At 43.9% G+C, this 27,246-nt stretch overlaps 1 protein-coding gene across 1 annotated transcript in view; it reads left to right on the top strand.

The window, feature by feature from the left end:
- Positions 1–1,163: 1,163 nt before the first annotated feature.
- The window catches only part of LOC121281895 (peptidyl-prolyl cis-trans isomerase FKBP5-like), a 257,052-nt gene continuing 230,969 nt past the window's right edge, over positions 1,164–27,246 (top strand). The window contains exon 1 of the mRNA XM_041195034.1: positions 1,164–1,525. Within this exon, the coding sequence (XP_041050968.1) occupies positions 1,415–1,525 (111 nt within the window). The 5' untranslated portion in view covers positions 1,164–1,414. The remainder of the gene's footprint in view (positions 1,526–27,246) is intronic.

The raw sequence follows: 27,246 nt of genomic DNA, 5'->3' as shown, positions 1-27,246 counted from the left end.
TCACACTGACACCCTTGCACCCCTTGGCTGCTCGATGAGGTTCAACCTGACTGAACAGAAATCTGACATCCTGATCAGCCCTTTTCTGAGCTTCAGATCTCATATTCTATCCTGCAGGACCACATAAGTTCACCACAACATTACCCATCAGCTCCTCTATCTTATCCACATGGCCACCCAAACCCTTACTGATGTTTTTAGCACCATGAGAGTTGATTTCTTAATGCTGGTCTTCCAATCTATACTCCACATAAATTTCAAATTGTCCAAAACTCTGCCACCCATATCCTATCCAACACTAGGTTTTGAATTTCCATCACCCCAACCTGTCGATTTAGATTAAGTCCCAGTCCCCAAACATGGGCATAAAATTCAGAATTAGAGTTTCACTCCTTGTCCCAAGATGCTTCCCCTTTGCTTCATCCTCACAGTTCCATTTCCCTCCTCTCCGGTTCCCTGGAATTCCCTTCCTTCCTGCCCCCATTTGTATCCCTGGCTTCTCCTCTCCTTTTGCCCCACCGATTCCTTCCCCTCCCACCATCCCACTCCTTGCCCAACTCTTTGGAAACTTCATATCCTACACCTGGGAGCTCCATCCTCTTGTGCTGCTCAGGATCCCTATTCCTCCTGCCCCATTCTCTCTGATCTGCCTCCACTCCCAGGTCCTTCTTGTGAATCCCTCAGTTCCCTTGTTCCACTACTTGAGTTTTCTATCCGTTTGCTCCACTTCTCAAGGCACCTAATTTCTGGATTCATCCTACCTGAGATGACTCCACCTGGGAGTTTGTCCCTTTCCTGGGTGAAGCATAGGATCAGGAGCAGGTCATTCAGCCCCCTCGCCTGTTCCCCTGCTAGATCATGGCGGCTTTGTGGCTCCTTCCCTCACACCCATTGGGTTCTTCCATTCTTGGGACTGTTTCCTCTCTAAGATGCCTCCTCCTTAAGTTTTGCTTCTCCCTGAGATCCACCTGGAATTCTCTTTCCTTGGGCATTCCCTCTTCCTCTGGCCCTGGGGATTCCCTCCCTGGATTCCCTCTCTTTTCCTCTACCCCATTCCCATTGCCCAGCTGGAAGCCCCGCCTCCTCTGGCCCCGCCCACTGGCTGCTATCCCGGCAGCGTCTGCTCTGGGACAGGAATAGGCCACTTTCACCCGCGCCACGCATGCTGGGATAGGGCTGTCTCCATATCTCCCGGAGAGCAGCGCCGGGAGGAGGTAGAGGGAGAGAGAGGGGGGCCAGGATCGGAGATCGATCTCTGCAACTACCAAGTGAATCGACACCAACTTCAATCCCCTAGCGGCTGGCGAGGTGAGCTCCTCATCATTCAAACAGCAGAGGCCAAGAGAGAGAGAGTGTGGGCAGATAGAGGGAATCAGCGTCTTGTGGAAGCAGAAAGCGGCCCGGCTCTTACTGAATGATGACCACCGGCCAGGAGCAGCAAGGGACCGAGAAAGAAGCCCAGACTGCAGAGCTGGAGAGGGACGCCGAGGATCTGACACCCAACCGGGACAGAGGGGTGCTGAAGGTAACAAGGGCTGAGATTCCGAACAGACAGACTTATAGAAGATGATCTAGTGTCGGTCTTTCAGATGGTGTTTGGCTCTAGTTTAAATAACAACATTCATTTAAAAAAAACAGGTTTCACAGTCCGCCTCAGTTATTGGCTAGAAATTAAACGAAACAAATTCTGAGCACGGTTTATTCATATCCCAATGTAGTTTTACCTCTAACTTAAGAAAGTATTTTCCTTCAGATATTTAAACAGCGGATAGTGAGGGTGCTTCATAACCACATGGAATGCGTTTGCACACATTTCCCGATGCAGCTTTGAGTTGTATCTGATAAATTTGCGTTTATAAATCGCCGATCTTTTGTTTTATATACAATTTACCTGCATTGATGGGAACTAAACCATTCCGCTTTGCACGTCTCGAATCGGCGAGTCAAATAGAAAGTTGTCGAGCAAACTGTTTCTTTTTAGCTCCGTCCTGCATGGTTTCTGGATGACCGTTAATGTTAATTTAAAGCAACACACACTCAGGGACACATTCCAGCCAATTGCATTGGGGAACCTTCACCAAAGTCTCCGGTGTTTCTGAAGTTAAGAACTACATTTTCAAACGTGAGCTATGGATTTTGGTTCAATTCCACTACCTCATGTTTAAAGCAATCATCCGACCCCTTTCCTCATAGTCCGAACTGTGTGTCACCACTTGGCCGTGGGGTGACAGGAAGTTTTGGACACGGGCTTGGTTGTCTGCTCGGGCTTAAAGAGACCAACAGTGAGCGCTCAAAGGTGAAGCCCAGGAGTGTTGGGCTTCAGTGCCGAGTTAGTCCACCTCACCTCCAGATACATCACAACTGTTCACACAATCCTGCCCTCCCCTCTCTCCCCGTCTTCACCCTGAGACTGCCCCAGGCTTCCCAGGAGCCGGCAGCCCAGCCCTTTGAGTGTTGTTCCCAGACCCTTCTGTGCAACCTGGGCTTTCGATAGTAAAGTGAAACTCACCCCCCTGGGGGCAGTGATGATTTAAGATCAGAAAGGACCTCGGTGCATTTTCAGCAGTCAGACCGCTGTCCATGCTAACCAGCCAGCAATCTAGTTAAACCTCAGCCCCAGGCCCCTTTGCGCCTCCCCAAGTGCTTCCCAGAGCTTTCCCAAGTGCTCCGACTGCAACTCTCAAACTCACGGTTTTCTCGCGGAATAGTAAATGCGCAGAGCCAGCGCCTTGAAGTTTAATAGTCCAGCATGGTGTCAATTCGAATCGGTTGGGGGTGAGGGAATCTGTGTTGACATTCCCAGTGAGAGAGAGCAGAGCTAACGAGTAAAGTGGACGCTAGTCTCAGCTGTTGAATCTATAGACTTATCCGCTTCCTATTTTGCTGTGGCTGCGGTGTGTAACTGTGAGACTGCTGCTTTTTTGCTGGCTCCCCGTCAATACTCCGGAGATTTTGTGTCCCACTGGCTTTGTGATACGACTGTGTTGAACATGGTTTTCGGAATAAGGTTCTATCTAGCTGATGGAATCATTCAGCCCATTTCTCCCTTTATACTGATGTTAATCTTCAAGGCTGTACTTAATACTATTATTCCAAGATTGTTGATGGCATTAGGTTTATTTTCTAAAAAGAATGTGCTGACATGTTACAAATAATTCTGGGTCTGAGAAGATAAACACTGTCTTAAGGCCTTGGTGTGTTGGATCTGCTCTTAGTGCAACAACTGTTGTCACAGAAGTTGGTGTCAGGTCCAGAGGCTGTTCTGGAACAGCCACTCCAAGCAGCTTTTGTTTGGTTTTCAGCTGCTCAATTGCGGTTGAAGTCCTTCTAGACTCCCCTTAAAAGCTGCTGCATTTTCTGCTTTGGGTACCTTTCAGCAGAAGAAAGGAAGAACCTGCATTCATATAGCACCTACCCTGGCTTCAGGATGTCCCAAAATACTTTATGGCCAACTAAGTACATTTTGAAGTGTTGATACTGCAATAATGAATAAAACTCAGCAACCAATTTGTGCACAGCAAGCTCCCACAACAGCAATGTGATTAGGCCAGAGAATCTAGTTTTGGTCTAGACTGTGGGATAAATATCAACTGAGATACTGGGGATTACTTCCCTGCTCTTCATTGAAATGGTGCTAGGACCTCGGTTTAACATCCCATCCAAAAAGCCCTCTGACAGTGCAGCATTCTGTCAGCACTGTCCCTCTGACAGTGCAGCACTTCCTCATTACTGACCCTCCGACAGTGCAGCACTTCTCGGTACTGACCCTTCGACAGTGCAGCACTTCCTCAGTACTGACCCTCCGACAGTGCAGCACTCCCTCAGTACTGACCCTCTGACAATGCAACACTTGGCCCTGATTGTCAACCTACATTATTTACTCAGTCTGGAGTGGGACATGAAAACCCATATGTCTGACTCAGAGGCGAATGTGCTACCAAAGCTGACTGAAAGTTTCAGAGCAATTCTGACATCCCACAATCAGACCTGCCACGTTTTTGTGTTCAGAGTGTATAATGCGTATGAGTTCCTGTGCTGATAGTGAAAGGTTCCCTCCTGTGGCTCTCAAACAGTGTCTTTAACAGTTTCATTTTGCACTGCGCAGTTTCCATTGTACATGTTACGTTGTTGATCAGTTAACTAATGTTTTGCTCAGATTGTGGAGTGTTTGAACTGGGATTTGGTCATTGCCTGAGAGAGGAAATCAGTTCCTTTCTTTAATCTCCCAAGAGAAGTTCTGAGATGCGTCTATCCTGATCTCAAAGATAATTGAATAAAACGCATCATTCAACATTGCATGGATTATATTTCCATGCTCTTTGCCAAGGGTGTAGGCAACAAATTTTTATAAAAATTGTACAGTCATTTCAAATCTGACTGCCTCCCACTCTCTTGCTGCTCTAAATTTTCCAGTCATTTTCAATGAAATGATTCCGTTTGGAACACTACATTGTTTTGTATGTTTACAATCTTTAATATTGGTGCACTTTTGATATTATTGTGCCCAGGGCATAACAGGTCACCTTTCTAATCATTTGTTAGTCATTGGAATATAGGCGTATCAGTTGTAAATTTAACATGGAATGAAGATAATGCTATGAATTAACACAATTGTGCAGATTTACAAGGAACTTTACTTCATAGAATTTTTATTTCTTTTCTGTCCACTCCCATGGGGTGTAGGGTATAGTGGAATATGCTAAAGGACGAAGTTTCTTTGTCATTTTTTAGTTTGTTTGTAAAAGTTAATCTATAGAACAGACAAAATTAATTATAAGTACAACACAGAGGTATGTGGATATAAAGGACAATGTAAAATAATATAAAGAATAAAATTTCATGTCTTGAGTTACTTTGCCTCAGAGTCAATGGAGCTGGAAATAGAGTTGCTCTGCTAAAAAAAAGAAAGAGGGCACATTATCCATATAGTTTACTCCAGAACACAGTCACATCACATACAGAGATACAGGTATCTGAAGGGTATGTTCTCCATTAGGCAGGATGTGGCTAGTGGTGTCCCCGGGGGTTTAGTAATGAGGCCCCAGATTTTCACAGTATTTAAAATGACTTGGATGAAGAAAGAGAGATCCAATTTTGCTGCTGATGTAAGACTGGGTGATACAATAAGCAATGTAGACAAGGGAAGAAAGTTGCAAAGGGGCATTGATAAAATTAGTGATAGGGCAAAACTTTAGCAGATGGAATTTGATGTGCAAAGGTATGAGTTCATTCACTTTGAACCCAAGATAGATTGATCAGAGCATTCTCAAGATGGTGAGAAGCTAGGAGCTGTGGAGGAACAGAGAGATTGGGGTCCATGTACAGGAATTGCTAAAAGCTACTGTGCAAGTACAAAAATAATTTAAAAGGCTAATGAAATGTTGGCCTTCATCTCAAGAGGGGTGCAAGTTATGCTTCAATTATATAAAACACTAGTAAGATCCCATTTAAAGTGCTCTGTTTAATTTTGGACATGCAGCATCAGGCCTTCCCCTAGATAACAACGGTGGCCGAATGAGTCCCTTAAGTGGGCATTAATTGCTCACTTAAGAGCCTCAATTAGTGTTTGGGTAGCAAGGCTGTCCACAAGTCTTTCCACCCCAAACTTAATTGGGGGAGGCGGGAAGGCAACGATGTCCCCACCACCCCCCCACCTTCTGCCTGACTAAATGCCTTCTGTCTCTAAACCCCTGCCAATGGGTCAGGGGTTGGGGGGAGATGGGGAAGCATTACATTCCACCCAGGGTGTAGGAGGCCAGCCAGCCAGAAGTGCCTTATAATTGTCAAGTTTGGAGGTCACAAATGCATAGATGAGAGTCTAATCAGCAGATGAGCTGAGGCGGGACAGTCTTGGATGATGTTATGTAAAGGGAATTAAGTGGTCTTAGTGCTGGTATTGATGTGTGGTTGGAAGCTCATTTTGGATTAAACCTGGTCTAAAAGGGTTAAGTTATGAGGACAGGTTGCATAGACAAGATGTGTATTTCCTTGAATAAAGGAGATTTAGGGGCTCTCCAATTGAGGTGTTATACCTAAGTCACTAAAAATAGCAACACAAGTTGGGGGCAAACAAAATCAGGGAGATAATGTTAAATGCATATGTAACATTGGTTAGACCACATGGAGTACTCTGTGTCATTCTGGCCTCTATACAAACAGGATACTGGAGCACTGGAAAAGGTGCAGTAAAGTCATGCAAGAAAGCTACCAGAGTGAAGAGGATGCAGCTATCAGGAAGGGTGGAGCTGCCTGGGACTCCTTTGCCTGGAAGTAAAATGACTTGTGAGGATATCTGTTAGAGGTCATTAAAATTGTGAAAGGATTCCAGAGCAAGGGGAGCATAAATATAAACATCAGATAGTCACTAACTGATCAAATGAAGAATTTAGGAGGAATTTCTTTACAGAGTGATGAGAAGCTGGAACTATTAAAGCAGATACTACTGACGCATTTAAGGGGAGGCTTAATACATATGTGAGGAAGCTGGGAATTGAAGGTTACCAGGACAGGTTGCAAAAAGGTAGACTAGGAGGATGCTTGCGTGGCATGTAAATACCGACATGGAGCAGCTGGGTCAATAGAATTGGTGCTGTGGATTTTCAGTAAAAGCTTTAGCTTTATCCCCAGCTTATATTGCACAGTGAACAGTGTCGCTTGTGGTTTCTGTGCACACATTGTATCCTTCATTTGCTGGGATTTCTTCTGAATTCCTCATTGGATTTCTTGGTAACGACACTTTTTTAATGGCCTCTAGTAATGCTCTTCCCCACAAGAGGAAACATTCTCTTTGCATCCACTCTATCAAAACCTTTCATCATTTTAAAGACCTCTGTCAAGTCACCACTTTTCAGAAAAAAAGAGACACAGCCTGTCAATCCTCTCCTGATGTGTATACACACACATTGCTGGTATCATCCTTGTAAACCTTCTCTGCACCCTCTCCAGTGCCTCAATATCCTTTTTATAATATGATGACCAGAACTGCACTCTAAAGGTGGGATCTTCTGGTCCTGCCTGCTGGCAGGATTAAACGGTGCTGCCAAAGTCAATGGACATTTGGCTGGCTCGCAGCATTCACCGTGGCGGGTCAAGGCCGGAAAATCCCAGCCTAAGTGTGATCTAACCAATGTTTGATACAGGTTTAGTGTATCTTTCAATTCTATAATGTTGTGTTCAACATTATAATGGAGTCTGTCTGATTTCTGTCAGTTTCTTTGAAATGGGAGAAGAATCCGTCAGATCTGTTGATGATCCACAGATGAGTCTCCAGCTGTGCTCACCATCTGGTGATCATTTAGGGCTGGATTTTGCCATCGGCAAGCAGGGGGCGGGGCCCACTCGCCAACGACAAAATGACGCAGGATGATGTCGGGGCCATTGACAGGATAGTTAAAACAATTAAAAGGCCCTGCCCGTCAACCTTAAAGTTGGCGGGCAGGCCAGGAGCCCCGGCGAGCTTCTGAAAAAACACGAAACCTCATCCGCCAGCGGGATGAGGTTTCATGTACGGTTTAAAAAAGTTTATTAACGTTTCAGTGAAACTTATTAACATTCCCATCTTGTGTGACATTGTCACATGAGGGGGACATGTTAAGAATTTTATTATTTTTCTATTTTTAAAGTTTATACAGTTGTCAGCGATACCCCTGAGGCAGCACTTAGCCTCAGGGAGATGTGCGCTCTTTTGTGTGCATGTGTGAAAGAGCGCACTCTCGCATTTGGGGAACCCCTCCCCGCCCGCACAGGGAGTGCATAGCGCTTCCCGGCAGACATCACGCTGGGCAGGCCTTAATTGGCCTGCCCACGTAAAATGGCAGTGGGGCCCGCTTCTCCAGTGGGGATTGGCTCCCTGCCCGCCTAACGGGCAGAAAATTCTGCCCTTTTACTGTCCACTGTCAATAAGCAATCCTGCCCCTTACTGTCTCGGTCAAAGGAGACCGTTTCAGTAACCAAACAGGTCCAGGACCTCTGCTGTTTGTGAGCGACTCAACGGAAAGATGATTGTGAAGAAAAGATTTTAATTTCTGCAATATTTAGCGGACAGTTTTCTAACATAACTTGTACTTTAGTGCAGTGTATTTTGTTACTGACTAATAATCCAGAGGCCTAAGCTAGGAATTTGGAAGTTCAAATCCCACATGGCAACAGGAGAAAGCCCAACATGTAGCACAACCCCATTAGGGCAGTAGATGACATGTCCAGCACTGATGATAACGTCATCGACCAGAAACGTTAGCTCTGTCTCTCTGTCCACAGACGCTGCCTGACCTGCTAAGGATTTCCAGCTATTTCTATTTTCTTATTTCAGTTTACCAAACTCCTCAGTAGTTTGCTGTTGAATTGGCTCATTTTACATTGGAATTCCCCAGGGAGGCAGGGGATATGATAATGATCTTGCAGTAGGAAATATGGCCTCATTATTGACAGAACAAAAGAATCCTGGTTGGCACATTTCCAGCTTTCGCACATATATTTTGAGGACAATTTTGCACCAGGTGTGTGAACTTGAAAAATTAACTCCCAAGCTTCTCTATAAAAAAGGAATAAAGCTCCCTTTGATTTTCCTCCCTTCTAAATGTTTTGGCCATTCTCATACACAAGATCAAATCTGTGCAAACATTATACAGGGTGTTTGAAACCCAGTGCAAGAGATAATGGGGGCCTCTGAGGATGTGCATGTGCCTTCCTATATAACATGCAGCATTGTGTGCCCAGTGCACTCCCTCTTTAATTGTTAACCAAGCTTTTATGCAGAGATTAAAAACAGAATCAGGTCATTGCCAGGGCTTATTACCTATTTAAAGAGCAGTAATGCCTTTACATTTTGATAAAGGTGCTGTTTGTAAGACAGATCAGAGTTCAGGGTTTTTCAGTTGTACAGGCCAGAAGCTCCTAGCTTCCCTTGGTCTGTGCCAAATTACCTGGCCTACAGTTGGCCCTTTCAACTGATTCTGGTGGTGAAATGTCTGTGTATGTGTAAACACATTGGATAAGGATAGGATGTGGCTTGGTGGTGATACATTCCACAGTTGATTAGCTATTAACATTCACCATCAAAGCTCACACAAGACGAATTGCCAATTAGTTAGGTATGGTACCAAAGCACACTAAAGGAATGGTACCTCAGCAAGGCTTTTGTCTACCACCCTTTAATTGGGAAGCATCTCCTGGTAGGCAGGATCTCTGCTTGGTATGGAGAGGTCTCAGCGATTCTGGCCGCAATTCATTATTGTATTGAAAGGGTGTGACCCTGCCTCTCCGAGGAGTTCCAGTGGAAAGTGGGGCGAATCAACAGCAAAATACTGAGGAGGTTGGAAAACTGAAATCAGAAAACAGAAAATGCTGGAAATCCTCTGCAGGTCAGGCAGCGTCTGTGGAGAAAGAAACAGAGCCAATGTTTCAGGTCAATGACCTTGCCATCAGTGCTGGACAAGTCATCTTCTGTCCTAACAGGTTCAGCCAATGGGGCTGTTCTACATATTGGGATTTCTCTCTTCACCTGGATAGGCTGGATTTAGCAATTTAAAACCAGTGTTATTCCTATTCTGATACAGGTTTGAAGGTTGGCTAGGTTTTTATAATTGTTAAAATGTGACAGTGAAAGAATATTCCTGGCCAGAATTTTAAGTTGATCGGGCAGGCATGTGCCCAACCTGAACGCACGTGAAATTGTGCAAAATGACAGCGGGCCTGCATCTCAACCTCATCGTGCAAGCAAGCAATATTGAGGTCGGTGGGCGTGTGTAGGAATTGGAGCCACGTCTGTCGAGGTTTAAAGGGCTGATTAGGTCCATTATAAACTCTATTGTTCATGATGTTACTTAGCCCGTGTGATTTTGCGCTCTTTGCACAGGCAAAACGGGCAGGCGGACAGCCCATTTTTAACAAAACCTCACCCAAGGGTGGGAAGAAATGTCCTGGGTGAAATATAATAAAAAAAAGATATCTGGGAACTGATGTTTTTTGAGTTCTGCTGTCAGGTGCTTGGATGTGTTGCACATACACAGTTTGGTACATATTTTTCTTGACATTTAATCTGTCCAGGGCTGCAGCTCCCTGAGGCAGCTCCGCAGCAGCTGTCTGCCTTCAGGGAGCTCGCTAGAGGCACCAACCTGCACCCTCATTTATGCCGGCGCCCACTCTTTTCCCGCCACCCCTCCCCCCCCACCTCCAGCAGTGCTGAGGCTTTCTCAGTGCACGTTTCACATTGGCTAGACATTAATTTGCCAGTTAGCATGAAATTGTGTTCAGGGGCTGATTCCGGCGGAAGCACATTTCATGTCTGCTTCTGGTCCTGTCGCCTTGGTGCACACGCCAAGCGTGAAATTCAGGCCCTTGTTTCTCTCAGTTGATGTGCGCAGGAACATTATGGAAAATGAGTCAGTCCATGATATATATTCAGAGGCTGGATCATGCAAAAATTCTTTTGTTGTTGGCCCACTCCCAACAACCAATGGACACATTGGAAGTGTTATCCAGATAGAACATACCTATGGGAGAAGCCTCATCAAATTGCCCAATGCAACACAGCCATCAGATAAACACAAGCAATAGCACTGAGACAAATGGGTCAAGTGGATTTACTGCAGCCAGCTCTCCAAATCCTCCAGCAGCCAATCAAAAGCACCCAAATGAGTCATTGTCAAACAATTTGAGATTTACACTGCCTGTCATTCTACATAAATTACAGGATGTTCTACTCAGCCAGAACATGCTCCATATAAGCAGTTGTCCTAATCCCATGTGCCTGCATTATTTCCATATCTCAGTTTATTCCTTTTCCTTGAGTAACCTATCTAATCTATTCTTAAATGCTGACCTAGCCTCTGTTTCTATCACTAGCTCCTTAGTGAATTTCACAGTCTCACAACACTCTGTATAAATAATTTCTACTGTTCTCAGTCCTATCTCTCTGACCTCAATCTTGTATTCAGGTCCCCTTCTTCTGGACCTCAAATTCCCTAGAGACAGGCTATCTGCTCTGTCCTATCCAGCTGCAATTGCCCCTTCTGTCCTAACAGAACTGAAAAACAATTTTTCAAGGGCTACTTTGTATCTGTATTTCTTCATACCAGGCAGCATCCTGGTGAATCTGTAGTGTGTTCTCTCTGTTGCCTCAACATCTTCCTGTAGTGTGAAACCCTAAATGGCATACGCTACTCCAGCTGTGGTTTGGAAAAGGTTCAAGATTACTCTTGGGTTCTATAATCCCTTGCCATCAAACCCATCATATATTTCAAGTTGGGCCAACTGGAATGCTCTTATTATATCTTACAGCAGTGTGCTCGTTGAATATTGTTCTGTGTGGTTAATCTGTACAGTGTAGATACCATGATACTTAACCACAAGCAGCTGCAATGGTTAGGAGTTGGACCATTATCTTATCTCTGAGTATGGTGGAACCCCAACTTACCTTGTATGAGGAGGAAGTCTGCCCCTCTCAAGATATCCTTCCCTTGACCTGAGCTGACTTTCTAAGAAACAGAACGATGTCAGGTCATTGAAATTTATTCTGCATCGCTGCCAGGTCATTGCAGCAATACTCGTGGCATTGACCTGCTCTGCTATCTCTGCCCACTGTTGCTACAAAGCAAGGGATACTTTTTTTCCACTGGGTGGATCAGGATCAATTCAATTTTTTAGACAGCCTTCTGCCAGGGATCCTGTCTCCATCAGGAAGCCTTTGTAGGGTGGGGTAGTGGGGGTGTGTGGGGGCTATTGGGAAATGGCTGTGGAAATAGGGTTGCCATATTCCTGGAGATCCCATCCTTCCACTTCTAGCAGCCCCCAACACCACCATCCAGCCCAATCATCCTACTCCATCTGCATTTGTTATTGGTTCCCCAATGTGTCCATTGCGGGACACGACCTTCCTGTGGCCAATTAGTTGCTTGGAATAGTTGACTGTCAGTCAAAGTCTTTTTTGTCACAATTCTGATATATTTTATAACTAATAGATGAAAATGTTCCTAGAAAATGATTCTAAAAGCACAATTTTTTTATTGCCCATGTGATTTTCTTTCCTGTGTTGCTCATAGCATTGTCCTGGAAATAAGTCTTTAATTCCTGGAGATTTCAAGGCAATCGGGGAGAATTGATAACCCTTTGTGAGTGGGCTTGGAATTCAGAGTTCTCTGCCTCCAAGCAGCTCAAGAGGTGGCTTCAGGCTATTTGTTTGTTGGAAAATTTAAAACTTTGCAAGATGTGGGTAGTCAAAGTGATCACCTGATAGAAAGATAGCAGGAAATCCAATACAAATGCCTGGCACCCCTACAGCCATCAGACCTACGCCTGGGAACAGAAGAGCATAAGGAAAAGGAGCAGGAGAAGGTTATACAGCCCATCAAGCCTGCTCCACCATTCAATATGACCATGACTGATCTTCGGCTTCAACTGCCTTTTCCTTCCCACTCTCCATTTTCCCCCATTCTCCGAGAGACCAAAAGATTTGTCTATCTCAGCCTTAAATATATTAAACGATGTAGTATCCACAACCCGCTGGGATAAAGAATTCCAAAGATTCACAACCCTTTGAGTGATGTAATTTGTCCTCATCTCATCCTAAATGATCAACCCCCGCTGGATGAAACAACCTTTTTGTGTTTAACCTGCCAAGACCCTTTATAATCTTGTATGTTTCAATGAGATCATTTCTAATTCTTCTGAACTCCAGAGAATATAAACCAAATTTACTCAGCCTCTCATCATAGGACAACCCTTTATCTCAGGGACCAATCTAGTGAACCTTCGCTGTACCACCTCCAATGCAAGTATATCCTTTCTTAAATATGGTGACCAAATTTGCACACAGTATTCAAGGTGTGGTCTCACCAAAGCCCTGAATAATTGTAACATGACTTATTTATTCCTGTACCTCTTTGCAATAAAGGCCAATGTGCCATTTGCTTTCTTAATTGCTTGCTGTTCCTGCATGCTTTTTGTGTTCCTTGTACAAGAACATCCAAGTCTCTCTGAACATCGATATGTATAAGTTTAATGTGTTTTAAAACAATTCTGCTTTTCTATTCTTATGATCAAAGTGAATAAGCTTACACTTACCTATGTTATACTCCATCTGCCCATCTTGTTGTCCACTCAATTAACCTGTCTGCAGCTTCTTTGTGTCTTCCTCACAGCTTGCATTCACACCTGGCTTTGAATCATCAGCAAACTTAGATACATTAGTCTCTATCTCTTCATCTAAGTCATTAATATAGATTGTAAATAGTTGAAGTACCAGCACTAATCCTTGTGGCACTCCACTAGTCACAGCCGGCCAACTTGAAAAAGCCCTGTTTATCCCTACTCTTTGCTTCCAGCCCGTTAACTAATTCTCTATCCATGCTAATATATCACTTCTAACTCCACGAGCCTTTCTCTCACCCATTAACCTTTGTGCGGCACCTTATCAAATGCCTTTTGGAAATCCAAGTGTACCACATCTCCTGGTTCCCTTTTATCTACCCTACTAGTTTTACCCTCAAAAAATGCCGACAAATTTTGCAAACAGGATTTCCCTTTAGTAAAACCATGTTGATTTGTTCTAATTATACTATGTTTTTCTAAGTGCACTGTTAATAATAGATTTCAGCTCTTTTCCAATAATTGATGACAGGCTAATTGGCTTGTTGTTCCCTGTTTTCACTCTCCCTCCTGTCTTGAATAGTGGTGTTATATTTGTTAACTTCCAATCTGTTGAGACCATTCCAATTTCTAGGGAATTTTGGAAAATCATAGTCAGTGCATCCACCATCTGTGCAGCTATCTCTTTTAGAACCCCAGGGTGTAGGCAATCAGGTCCTGGGGATTTGTCAGATTTTGGTCCCTTGAATTTCTCCAGTACTTTTTTCTCTGGTGATATTAGTTACCTTAATTTCCACACTTTTATTAATCCCTTGGTTACCTGTATTTCTGGTATGTAATTTGTGTCTTCTTCTGCGAAGACAGTCATGAAATAGTCAATTTCTCTGCCATTTCCTCATTTGCCATAATAATTTCTTTTGTCTCTGCTCATAAGGGACCACTGTTTACCTTAGTTACTCTCTTCCTTTTCATTTGCCTGTAAAAGCGCTTGTAATTTGTTTTAATATTCCTGGCTAGTTTACTCTCATATTCTACTTTTTCCTTTTTTATCAAGTTTTTGATGGCTCTTTGCTGATTTCTAAAACACACACAATCCGCGGACTTACTTCAATTCTTTGCAATATTATAAACTTCTTTTAATCTAATATTATCCTTAACATCCTTAGTAAGCCATGGGTAGAACTTTCTTGCCGAGTTTTATTTCAATGGGGTGTATTTTTGTTGAACATTTTGAGTTGTTTCTATAAATGTTTCCCACTGTTTATTTACCACTATACCTCTTAGTCTTTTTGTCCAATCAATTGGCTTTGTTTAAGTTTAAGATTCTTGTTTGTGACAGGAGTGACATTTAAAAACATAATGTGGAATTCAATTGTATTATGATCACTATTTCCCAGTGGATCTTTTACAATGACATTACAAATTAATTGCGCCTCATTTCAAGATACTAGATTTCAGGAAACTGTCATGAAAGCATTCTACAAACTCATCTTCCAGGCCATCTTTGCCAATTTCATGAAGATTATTGTCCCCCACAATTATTACGTTACCTTTATTACAAGTTCCAATAATTTCTTATTTAATACTATATCCAATGATATGACTACTTTTAAGGGGCCTATAAATACTTCCACCATCATTCTCTGAGCCTTACTATTCTCAATTTCCAGTATAAAAATTCTACTTCCTGATTTTCTGATCCTTTCTCACTAATGTCCTAGTGTCATCCTTTACTATCAGGGCCACCCTTCCTCCTTTTCCACTCTGTCTGTCCTTTCAAAATGTTATGTGCTCTGGAATATTCATTTCCCAACCTTGGTCATCTTGTAACCATATCCCTGTAATGATGATTAGATCTAAACAACTTATCTCTATTTGTGCCATTAGTGCATCTACCTTATTGCAGATGTTCCATGCATTCAGATGTAGTGACTTCAGTTTTATATTTTTGCTACTATTCCCTGCATGGATCTCACTCTCTGATGCACTATTAATGTTAGACATTCTGTCTCTTCCTGTCCCACTTAGCTTGTCTTTACCTACATTGATATACTTTTCTACTGCCTCAACTTTTATTTTTGGATGTCTAAATCTCCCTTCACCTGAACCCTCTTCCCCTCTATATAATTAAAGCCATTTTTCCCCATTCTGACCATATTTGTTAATGTACTCTGTATGTTCCATTTCTTCCTGTCACACTCATTATCTGCATTGTTACCCAGCACTATTACCTGTTCTTTCTCTTTTACTTTCCAAATCTTCTCTCATGTGAACTCTCCGCCCCACCATTTAGTTTAGATCCCTCTCTATAGACATAGTTATATGATTCAGCAGTATACTGGTCCCAGTGTGGTTCAGTTGTGGACTGTCCCAATGGTACAGCTTCCTCTTTCCCCAGTACTGGTGCCAGTATCCCATCGAAACCCATTTGTCCTACACCAATCTTTGAGTTACGCATTCAACTCTCCGATCTTATTTACCCTATGTCAATTTGCTCCCTAACTCAGGTAATAATCCAGAGATTATTTCCTTTTGAGGTTCTGCTCTTTAATTTAGCCCCAGCTGCTCATACTCTCTAGCCAAACCTCTTTTATAATCCTACCTATGTCATTGGTAAAGTGGACCATGACAACTGGATCCTTCTCCTCCCACTCCAAGCTTCTCTCCAGCCCAGAAGAGACGTCTTTAACCCTAGCACCGGGCAGGCAAAGCAACCTTTGCGACTTGGGCTCTCTCCCTAAAGGCCCAAACATTAACTACTGGCTGCAAACCATTTTGAACCACTTGCAAGCAGCCCTGCAGTCTTCTGTTTCTTAATCTATATTTTAAAATTCCAAATGTTGGTGATTTTTGAGGAAAAAGGATTTTTTTGTTAAGACCCAAAGGCAAACTGGTACTGAACTCCCAGTGCTCCCAGAAATGAAACCTCTAACCATGTGCTTATGTAAATGCTGATTCCTTATTTCAATAAACGAGGAAGATTTCATAATATTTACCTCTGAGTGTTGAATTGTTAAAAAATTTTCAATACAAGAATTTCAAATACTTGAAAGATTTTACACTGTTTACATGCAATCTAATTGCAGACTTTGAATCACTATCCTGTTTACTCTTGGATTTGTGCTGTTGCATGCAGAAAGCTCCAATCTGTTTACTTCCAAGTGATGACTAAATTTTCAGTGTGTTCACTGTAAAATGACTGACTTGTGAATCATTGAAGAGTGTTGTGTCCATCTAGCCATTGGTTGACTCCGTATTTTCAGGACCAGTCCCCCACTTGTGGCTAAGGCCTGCACTTCTCCAATGAGATTTTTCTTTGATACTTGTGAAGAGAATAGATCATTTGGCAGTGACCTTCAACTTAGTTATTTGGCAAAGTGCCATAATTGAGATTTCCTGGAAATTTAAAGTATTTTTTCCCAGATGTGAGAGGGTAGTGGGATTATAATTCCCAAAATTCTTTACATCACAACAGTGACAACACTTCAAAAGCACTTCATGGCTGTAAAGTGCTTTGAGACATCCTGAGGTTGTGAAAGGTGCTATATAAATGCAAGTCTTTCTTTTGACTTTTCTGACTGAAGAATGGTCGGCTGATAGGCCAGTGCTCTACACTCATTTTTTTTAAGACTCTGATTGGTTAGCAAAAAATTGAAAGGCACCTGAATACTATTTAAGGGTGATAATAGGGGGATGGGTGATACATAATAACTGAGATAGGGCAGATATGGGGGAAATAGTCATTAACTGAGAAAAGGCAGATATATGGAGGTACTTACTAACAGAGATGGTCATTCAATTAAGTAAATAAACCCATTTCAGACAGTGCAAGCATTAGCAGGAAATTCAGATTTGAATGCACTGCTGAAATAGGAACATAGGAAATAGGAGCAGGAGTAGGCTATTCGGCCCCTTGAACCTGCTCCGCCATTTAGCTGGATCATGGCTGATCTTCTACAAATGGGAGAAATGGAAGATACTGTTAACTAGACATTATTGCTATTAACTTAGGTGATCTACCTCACTAATTGAGGTAGCAATATGTTTAGAGTACTCAGAAACAAGACCTTGAACAATCCTGTTATTGAATATTGCTAAAAAAAAACATTTTGTCAAAGCTTTACATCTTTCACTCATCAGGCTAATCACAAGAATACCAATATCAGGGGAAGCAACGACTTTATACCGTATGAGAAGAGAGTCCTAATTGGTTGGCAAGTGGTCTCTGGTAGAAGCATTGCCATGGAGAATGCACCAGTTAATGGTGATTGACAGTTAACTGCCTAACATTGTTTGAAATTTAAACCAAACAGCTTGGCTCTGATTGGTCAAGGCATTGCCCTGATGAATGACCCAGTGAAAGGCTAACACTTATTTTGTTTAGCTGAAACAGGCGCAACATGTGTATGTGTTTTTCCTGTCTGCAACGAACAGGGCCCTGTGTATTACTATATGTAGCTTCCAGTACAAATGATTGCACCACACTGTGAGCCAAACTGACAATCTTAAATTGGCTGTGAGGGTAATTTTTAGCACACTGAGGATTATTTAGTAAATGTTGTCTAATTGTGGAATCACATCTAATGTTGGATACTGTGCTTTGAGTTATGCAAGCACGAGCTAGTCAGGCATGATCTGTACCTTGCCCATTGCGAACAAACAGCATGTCCCTTCCATTACAAGAACAGAATTACCTGGAAAAACTCAGCAGGTCTGGCAGCATCGGCGGAGAAGAAAAGAGTTGACGTTTCGAGTCCTCATGACCCTTCAACAGAACTTGAGTGAGTCCTCTTCTCATATAGTATACAGTTGTTGCTTCCCCTGACATTGGTATTCTTGCAATTGTCCTGATGAGTGCAAAACAAAAAGTTTCAACAAAATGTCTTTTTTCAGCAATACTCAAGTTCTGTACTACCAAACAACTATTTATAATCCTGTTATTATAAGTGTTGGGCTGTGTTGAATAGTGAAAAACAGAGAGAAAAATCCTATGTTGGGGTAGTATGTACCATCTGCTCGGTCTGGGATTTACATAGGCAAGGCAACATGCTTGAGCATCAAGAACATATCATGTGCAGAAGACACAGGGGCCACCAGGACTATGGGCAAACCAAATCATATGTAGTGTATATGATATGAAGAACTAGAGAAAAACAATTTGTTTGTGTACACTTACTCTGCATTCCTGATTTATTGCTCAAAAGCGGGAGAGGAAACTTTCAGTGAAAGATTATTGCTGACATCAGTGTCAGTTGCAACAGGGTTGGACCGTTTATTTAAAAATTATACCAACATAACAACCCTTGGTTGAGAGGGCATGCTGCGGCAAATCTCCTCATGGGTCCGAACCAACACCCATATCATTCTGAAATCAGCCATTGGAAGCTATGTGTGAACAGCCTAAGTAACCTTAAAAGGAACAAAGAATGTACAAAGCTAGTCCCTGCTGTTCTGTGCACAACATGTGGTCTCCTTGATTACATAATGCAGGATTGACAAAGGCAAGAAAGAAACTCACTCCAATTAACCACAGCTTGCTTAACTCATCTCGTGCTGAACACTATGTAACTGTGGTCTTGCATAAAACCAAACAACTTTTCTAACCTTATGAATCACTAAAAAAAAAGCCCTTACTTTCTGGAAGTACTTACTTTGAGGTGAATTCACCAAGAATACAGATCAAACTAAAATTGAGACAGCAAGAGCCACTGACTGCATTTCTAACCATTGCAATGCTTGCTGATCTTCTACCTTGCAAAGCAGCAGAAGCTATATTTGTAAAAAAAATCCATTACAAGCCCGCCGACTCCAACAGCTACCTCGACTACAGCACCTCACACCCTGCTTCCTATAAGGACTCCATCCCATTCTCTCAGTTCCTTCACCTCCGTCGCATCTGTTCTGATGATGCTACCTTCAAAAACAGTTCCTCTGACATGTCCTCCTTCTTCCTTAACCGAGGTTTTCCACCCACGGTCGTTGACAGGGCCCTCAACCGTGTCCGGCCCATCTCCCGCGCATCCGCCCTCACGCCTTCTCCTCCCTCCCAGAAACATGATAGGGTCCCCCTTGTCCTCACTTATCACCCCACCAGCCTCCGCATTCAAAGGATCATCCTCCGCCATTTCTGCCAACTCCAGCATGATGCCACCACCAAACATATCTTCCCTTTAACCCCCATCGGCATTCCGTAGGGATCTCTCCCTCCGGGACACTCTGGTCCACTCCTCCATCACCCCCTACTCCTCAACGCCCTCCTATGTCACCACCCCATGCACACGCGAAAGATGCAACACCTGCCCCTTCACTTCCTCTCTCCTCACCGTCCAAGGGCCCAAACACTCCTTTCAAGTGAAGCAGCATTTCACTTGCATTTCCCCCAACTTAGTCTACTGCATTCGTTGCTCCCAACGTGGTCTCCTCTACATTGGAGAGACCAAACGTGGGCGACCGCTTTGCAGAACACCTGCGGTCTGTCCGCAAGAATGACCCAAACCTCCCTGTCGCTTGCCATTTTAACACTCCACCCTGCTCTCTTGCCCACATGTCTGTCCTTGGCTTGCTGCATTGTTCCAGTGAAGCCCAACGCAAACTGGAGGAACAACACCTCATCTTCCGACTAGGCACTTTACAGCCTTCCGGACTGAATATTGAATTCAACAACTTTAGGTCGTGAGCTCCCTCCCCCATCCCCACCCCCTTTCTGTTTCCCCCTTCCTTTTTTTTCCAATAAATTATATAGATTTTTCTTTTCCCACCTATTTCCATTATTTTTAAATATTTTAAAATCTTTTATGCTTTCCCCACCCCCACTAGAGCTATACCTTGAGTGCCCTACCATCCATTCTTAATTAGCACATTCGTTTAAATAATATCACCAACTTTAACACCTATGTGTTCTTTTGTTCTATTGTTGTTGACATCTTTTGATGATCTGCTTCTATCACTGCTTGTTTGTCCCTACAACCACACCAACCCCCTCCACTTCTCTCTCTCTTCACCACCCCCCCCCACACACACCTTAAACCAGCTTATATTTCAACTCTTTCTTGGACTCGAACTCAAGTTCTGTCGAGGGGTCATGAGGACTCGAAACGTCAACTCTTTTCTTCTCTACCGATGCTGCCAGACCAGCTGAGTTTTTCCAGGTAATTCTGTTTTTGTTTTGGATTTCCAGAATCTGCAGTTTTTTTGTTTTTATCTCTGTGTTTAATTAACTGCCACTGCTCTTCAAGAAATGCCTACCTCCTTGAAGAAGTTCTGTTCTTTTCTGCGACAAGATTTCTGTTCCTCTCTTTTGCCTTGCTCACCTTCATTGCTTTCCATTTCCCTCCTGGTGTTTGACAAGGTGTTTACTAAAACCCGCTTTCACAGCCATATCTCCTTTCTCAGTGACTGTCTCCATCTCCGACTTACCCCACGTGGATTTCAACTGAAACTCCACCCCTCATGTTTCGAACCCACCCAGGATTACAGGTATCTCCGGGACATAAAACGTTTCTCGGACTGCTGTTCCCATCACATTCTGAAATCCACACTCAGTGCCATGCGCCGCCATATGAACACACTCGACCTCTCCCTCCAGCAGCACCTCCGTATCCTTTTTCAAAGCTGCGCGTGCCCCCAGTTTCATTTTATTCTTCGGCTCATCCGACGCCTCAGTAAGAAACTTTTTCTCTTTCTCTCAAGTGCTAAGGAACGCAAGCTCCAACAACTCATCGACAACAACACCCATCTAGGACCCTCCACCCCTGCCCATCCCTCCGTCCCCACCCCATCTTCCAATCCCAACCCCAGCCGTGTATTCACTATACCCCCTGACCTTCCCCTCTCCGATGCTGAACGTTCAGTGCTCAGCAAAGGACTTAGTTTCATACCATTACGCCCTCACCTCAATGAATTTCGGGCTCGGCATGATGCTGAACTCTTCTTCCGCCGTCTTCGTCTCCGGGCTCATTTCTTTGGGCAGGAGTCCTCTCCCCGTTCAACGGATCCTTTTACCCATCTCCAATATTCTCCCTCCACCTGGACCCCTCCCTCTGGATTCTTACCTTCTCTTGATCTTTTCATTGAGAACTGTCAGCGCGACATTAGTCGTCTCAATTTCTCTGCTCCTCTCACCCATTCTAACCTGTCTCTCTCTGAACTTACTGCACTCCATTCTCTCAGGTCCAACCCTGACATTGTCATCAAACCCCCTGACAAGGGTGGTGCTGTTGTTGTCTGGCGCACTGACCTCTACCTCGCGGAGGCTGAGCGTCAACTCGCAGACACTTCCTCCTACATCTCCCTGGACCATGACCCCATCACTGAACATCAAGCCATTGTTTCCAGGACTGTCACTGACCTCATCTCCTCTGGGGATCTTCCTCCCACAGCTTCCAACCTGATAGTCACCCAACCTCGGACGGCCCGCTTCTATCTCCTACCCAAAATCCACAAACAGAACTGCCCCGGTAGACCGATCGTCTCAGCTTGCTCCTGCCCCACAGAACTCATTTCTCGTTATCTTGACTCCCTTCTCTCTCCCCTTGTCCAGTCCCTCCCCACCTACATCCGTGATTCCTCTGACACCTTACGTCACATCAACAAGTTCCAGTTCCCTGGCCCCAACCGCCTCCTCTTCACAATGGACGTCCAATCCCTCTACACCTCCATCCTCCACCAGGATGGTCTGAGGGCCCTTAGCTTCTTCCTCGAACAGAGGCCCGAACGATCCCCATCCACCACTACTCTCCTCCGTCTGGCTGAACTTGTTCTCACGCTGAACAATTTCTCCTTCAACTCCTCTCACTTCCTCCAAATAAAAGGTGTGGCTGTGGGTACTCGCATGGGCCCCAGCTATGCCTGTCTCTTTATGGGGTATGTGGAACATTCCTTGTTCCAGTCCTACTCCGGCTCCCTTCCACAACACTTTCTCCGGTACATCGATGATTACTTCGGTGCCGCTTCATGCTCTCGTCGGGACTTGGAAAAATTTATTAATTTTGCTTCCAATCTCCACCCCTCCATCATTTTCACGTGGTCCATCTCTGACACTTCCCTTCCCTTCCTTGACCTCTCTGTCTCAATCTCTGGTGATAGACTGTCCACCAATATCCATTACAAACCCACCGACTCCAACAGCTACCTCGACTACAGCTCCTCACACCCCACTTCCTGTAAGGACTCCATCCCATTCTCTCAGTTCCTTCACCTCCGTCGCATCTGTTCTGATGATGCTACCTTCAAAAACAGTTCCTCTGACATGTCCTCCTTCTTCCTTAACCGAGGTTTTCCACCCACGGTCGTTGACAGGGCCCTCAACCGTGTCCGGCCCATCTCCCGTGCATCCGCCCTCACGCCTCCTCCTCCCTCCCAGAAACATGATAGGGTCCCCCTTGTCCTCACTTATCACCCCACCAGCCTCCGCATTCAAAGGATCATCCTCCGCCATTTCCGCCAACTCCAGCATGATGCCACCACCAAACACATCTACCCTTCACCCCCCCTATCGGCATTCCGTAGGGATCGCTCCCTCCGGGACACCCTGGTCCACTCCTCCATCACCCCCTACTCCTCAACCCCCTCCTATGGCACCAACCCATGCACACGCGAAAGATGCAACACCTGCCCCTTCACTTCCTCTCTCCTCACCGTCCAAGGGCCCAAACACTCCTTTCAAGTGAAGCAGCATTTCACTTGCATTTCCCCCAACTTAGTCTACTGCATTCGTTGCTCCCAATGTGGTCTCCTCTACATTGGAGAGACCAAACGTAAACTGGGCGACTGCTTTGCAGAACACCTGCGGTCTGTCCGCAAGAATGACCCAAACCTACCTGTCGCTTGCCATTTTAACACTCCACCCTGCTCTCTTGCCCACATGTCTGTCCTTGGCTTGCTGCATTGTTCCAGTGAAGCCCAACGCAGACTGGAGGAACAACACCTCATCTTCCGACTAGGCACTTTACAGCCTTCCGGACTGAATATTGAATTCAACAACTTTAGGTCGTGATCTCCCTCCCCCATCCCCACCCCCTTTCTGTTTCCCCCTTCCTTTTTTTCCCAATAAATTATATAGATTTTTCTTTTCCCACCTATTTCCATTATTTTTAAATATTTTAAAATCTTTTATGCTCTCCCCACCCCCACTAGAGCTATACCTTGAGTGCCCTACCATCCATTCTTAATTAGCACATTCGTTTAGATAATAACACCAACTTTAACACCTATGTGTTCTTTTGTTCTATTGTTGTTGACATCTTTTGATGATCTGCTTCTATCACTGCTTGTTTGTCCCTACAACCACACCCCCCCTCCACTTCTCTCTCTCCCCCCCCCCCACCGCCCCACAACACACACCGTAAACCAGCTTATATTTCAACTCTTTCTTGGACTCGAACTCAAGTTCTGTCGAAGGATCATGAGGACTCGAAACGTCAACTCTTTTCTTCTCTACTGATGCTGCCAGACCAGCTGTTTTTTTCCGGGTAATTCCGTTTTTGTTTTAGAAGCTATATTTGTGTTACCTAAGCCAGTGATTCTCAAACTAGGATCCGTCAGTCCCTGGAGTCCGTAGAGACTTCCCAAGGGTCTGTGAAATAATGTTGATGAGATTTATTTCTGTTAACCTGTGGATTGGGTGTACACTGTTGGCCGTTATTCTGATTTCCTTTGTCTGCTTGAGCAGTGCATCCGAGAGGCGGAGCACCGGGTTTTTCAATGTTAGATCAAGGGTCTGGTACATTTACACAGTGGGATACTGATAAGGGATCAGCAGCTGGGCAGTGAGGCTGAGACATCTCTGAGAATGAACACACAGTTATTTAGTGGGGCCTCAAACTGACAGAGAATCCTAATTAGAGAGGAGTTGGGAGGCCCCAGAGACACTAGGAACAGATTCGCAGGGCTGCGCGAGGGTCTGCAGGAGGCACCATATCAGCCCCGACCAGATCAATAACAGATCAAGCTTTATTCACTGAGCACAGCAGCCAAGTCTGTGACCAGACCCACCATATTAAAGCTGTGATCCCAGTTACTAGTGGTGTCCCAATGGCATGGATGCTGCACACCAGGCAGTGTGTCAGCGATATTGCAGTGTAGCTGAGTCAGTCTACAACAGAGCGGGAAGGAGCACCCAAAATGCCCAGCAGCTGTGCACTTTGTGTAGTGAGGCAGCAAGTGGAGGGTTACACCTGATAAAAGCAAAATACTGTGGGTGCTGGTAATCTGAAACAAAAACAAAAATTGCTGGAAAAGCTCAGCAGGTCTGACAGCAACTGTGGAGAGAAAGACAGAGTTGACGTTTTGAGTCCAGATGACTCTTCTTCAGGGCTAAAGAGAAGTAGAAATGTGGTGAAATTTATACTGTTTAAGCAGGGGGTGGAGGGGTACGGGTGAGACAGATGAAGCTGGACAGAAGGCCAGTAGGTGGAGGGAAAGGAGAGATTGCAAAAGATGTCATCTACAAAAGATCGAAGGGGTATTGATGGTGGTGGTACTGGCTAAAGGAGGTGTTAATGATGACATTAAGAGTAGGAAGCAGGATGAGCAAGTGACAGATGGCCCTAGTGGGGGTGGGGGGAGGGGACAGGTTGGGAGTAAAGATCAAAATAGGCTAAAAGGTGTGATAAAACAATGAATAGAAATAAATTTTTTAACTAATAATAGAAATGGGTGGGAAAAATGTAAATATTAAAATTAAAAAATAAATATTTGAAAAAAGGGGATCACAAAGGGGTGAGGATGGAGCAGAGTGTTCATGATCTGAAGTTGTTGAACTCAATGTTAAGTCCTGAAGGCTGTAAAGTGCCTAATCAGAAGATGAGGTGCTGTTCCTCCAGTTTGAGCTGAGCTTCACTGGAACATTGCAGCAGACCAAGGACGGACATGTGGGCTTAAGAGCAGGGTGGAATGTTGAAATGGCAAGTGACAGGGAGGTCTGGGTAATGCTTGCAGACAGACTGAAGATGTTCTGCAAAGCGGTCACCCAGTCTGCGTTTGGTCTCTCCAAAGAAGAGGAGACCTGAAGCAGTCCCAGTGTTTCCAACAGGAGCCACCGAGCCAAATCGCACTCCAACAGGAGTTGTGCGACAAAATATTCTACAGTTATGTTTATGTTCCTAAACCTGTAGGTCACCTTTCAGCTGAAGGGAAGATTAAAGCTTTCACAACATCAATCACATCATAGAATTGTTACAGCACAGAGGGAGCTCATTGGGCTCATTGTGTCTGCACCATCTCTAAAAATGAGCAATCACTCAGTGCCACTCTCTCGCCTTTTCCCGTAACCTGCACATTCTTTCTTTTTAAATAACATTCTAATTCCATTTTGATTGCCTTGATTGAACCTGCCTCCATCACAATCTCAGACCTTCCAGACCATAGAACCATAGAAAAGTTACGTTGCAGAAAGTGGACGTTCAGTCCATCGTGTCTATGTCAGCCAAATAGAGAAAAAAGAAACAAGAAGAACTTAACCACTCACTGCATAAAATTGTTTTTCCTTATAGGAACATAGGACCTTGGAGCAGGAGTACGCCATTCAGCACTTCAAAATTGTTCTGCCATGAAATAATATCAGGCTGATATGGTTCTGGTCTCAATTCACTTTGCCGTCTGCCCCCATAACCCTTGACTCTCTTGTCCATCAAAAATCTTGAATAAATGACTCAGCCATCCCTGGTCTTTGGGGAAGAGAATTTCACATAATAATGACCCTCTTGGAGAAAAAAAATCTTCTCATTTTAGTCTTAAACACATGATCTCTTATTCTTAATCTGTACCCCCCGGTTCCAGTCTCTCCCACAAGTGGAAATATCCTCCTGGTATCTACCCTATGAAGCCCCCTCAGGATCTTATATGTTTCAATAAGATCACCTCCCATTCTTCTAAACTCCAGTGGGAATAGGCCCAACCTGTTCAACCTTAATAAGATAAGCCCCTCATCCCAGGAATGAGTCGAGTGAACCTTCTCTGAGCTGCTTTTAACATAATTATATATTTTTCAAATAAGGAGACCAAATCAATACAGGATTCCAGATGTGGTATCACCAAGGTCCTGTACAGCTGCAGTAAAACTTCCCTACTTTTATATTCCATTCCCCATTCAATAAACACTGACATTCCATTTACCTTACTAATCACTTGCTATAACTGTATACTAACTTTTTGTGATTCATCATGTACCAGGGCATCTAGATCCCTCTGTACCACAGAGTTCTGCAATCTCTCTCCATTTAAATAATATGCTGCTTTTCTATTCTTCCTGCCAAAGTGGACAAGTTCACATTTTCCCACATAATACTCTCTCTGCCAAAGTTTTGTCCACTCATTTAACCTGTCTATAATTTCCTTGCAAATTTGTTTCTCTACATCCTCCCCAGTAGTTGGTGGCCTATAGACAATACCGAGTAGTGTATTTGTACCTTTTTGTTCCTTATCTCTAACCAAGTAGATGCTGTCCTTGAACCCTCTGGGACATCCCCACTCTCACTTCAGCACTGCAATGCTCTCCTTAATCATGACATCACCCATCCATTTTTCTTCCTTTCCTATGTGTCCTGAACATCTTGTATCCAGGGATATTTAGCACAGTCCTGCCCTTCTTTGAGCCAGGTCTCTGTTATTGCCACAACATTAGGTTTCCACATAGCAATCTGAGCCTGTGACTCATCAATCTTATTTATCACACTCCATACATTCACATATGTGCACACTAAACCTGATTTTAGACTGTATTACTTTCTCCCTTACTCTGACCCCACTTATTAACTTATGATTCCTAATTCTAATTCTAATTCAATCAGTCTCGCCCAGTATTATGTGCACCTTGGTAGTCGTCATTGATATTATCTCCCAGTTCCCACACCCCTATCAAGTTGGTTTAAAGATTCTGTCATGACAGTGGATTACAGCCCCAAATTACTTATGGGCATATTGCACTTTTAAGGAAGACATGTGTTTGTTTTTAAAAAAAAGACTTACAAGCAAAGACACTGAGCAAAAACTAGTTGAGAATATAAAGTAACCACTTTCTGGAAAATTTCTATGTCAATTATATTTGACTGACTAGTCCAGTGAGAAAATGGAATGTCACACCTAAGGCCTATTTCAGACAGAAACACATGAAAAGAAGAGATGAAATTCAGAAGACTGAACTTTAATCTCCTCTGGTTGCAGAGA

The sequence above is a fragment of the Carcharodon carcharias genome, chromosome 9, assembly GCF_017639515.1.
Source record: "Carcharodon carcharias isolate sCarCar2 chromosome 9, sCarCar2.pri, whole genome shotgun sequence".
Classification (NCBI taxonomy): domain Eukaryota; kingdom Metazoa; phylum Chordata; class Chondrichthyes; order Lamniformes; family Lamnidae; genus Carcharodon; species Carcharodon carcharias.
This window is presented reverse-complemented; position numbering and strand designations above follow the sequence as displayed.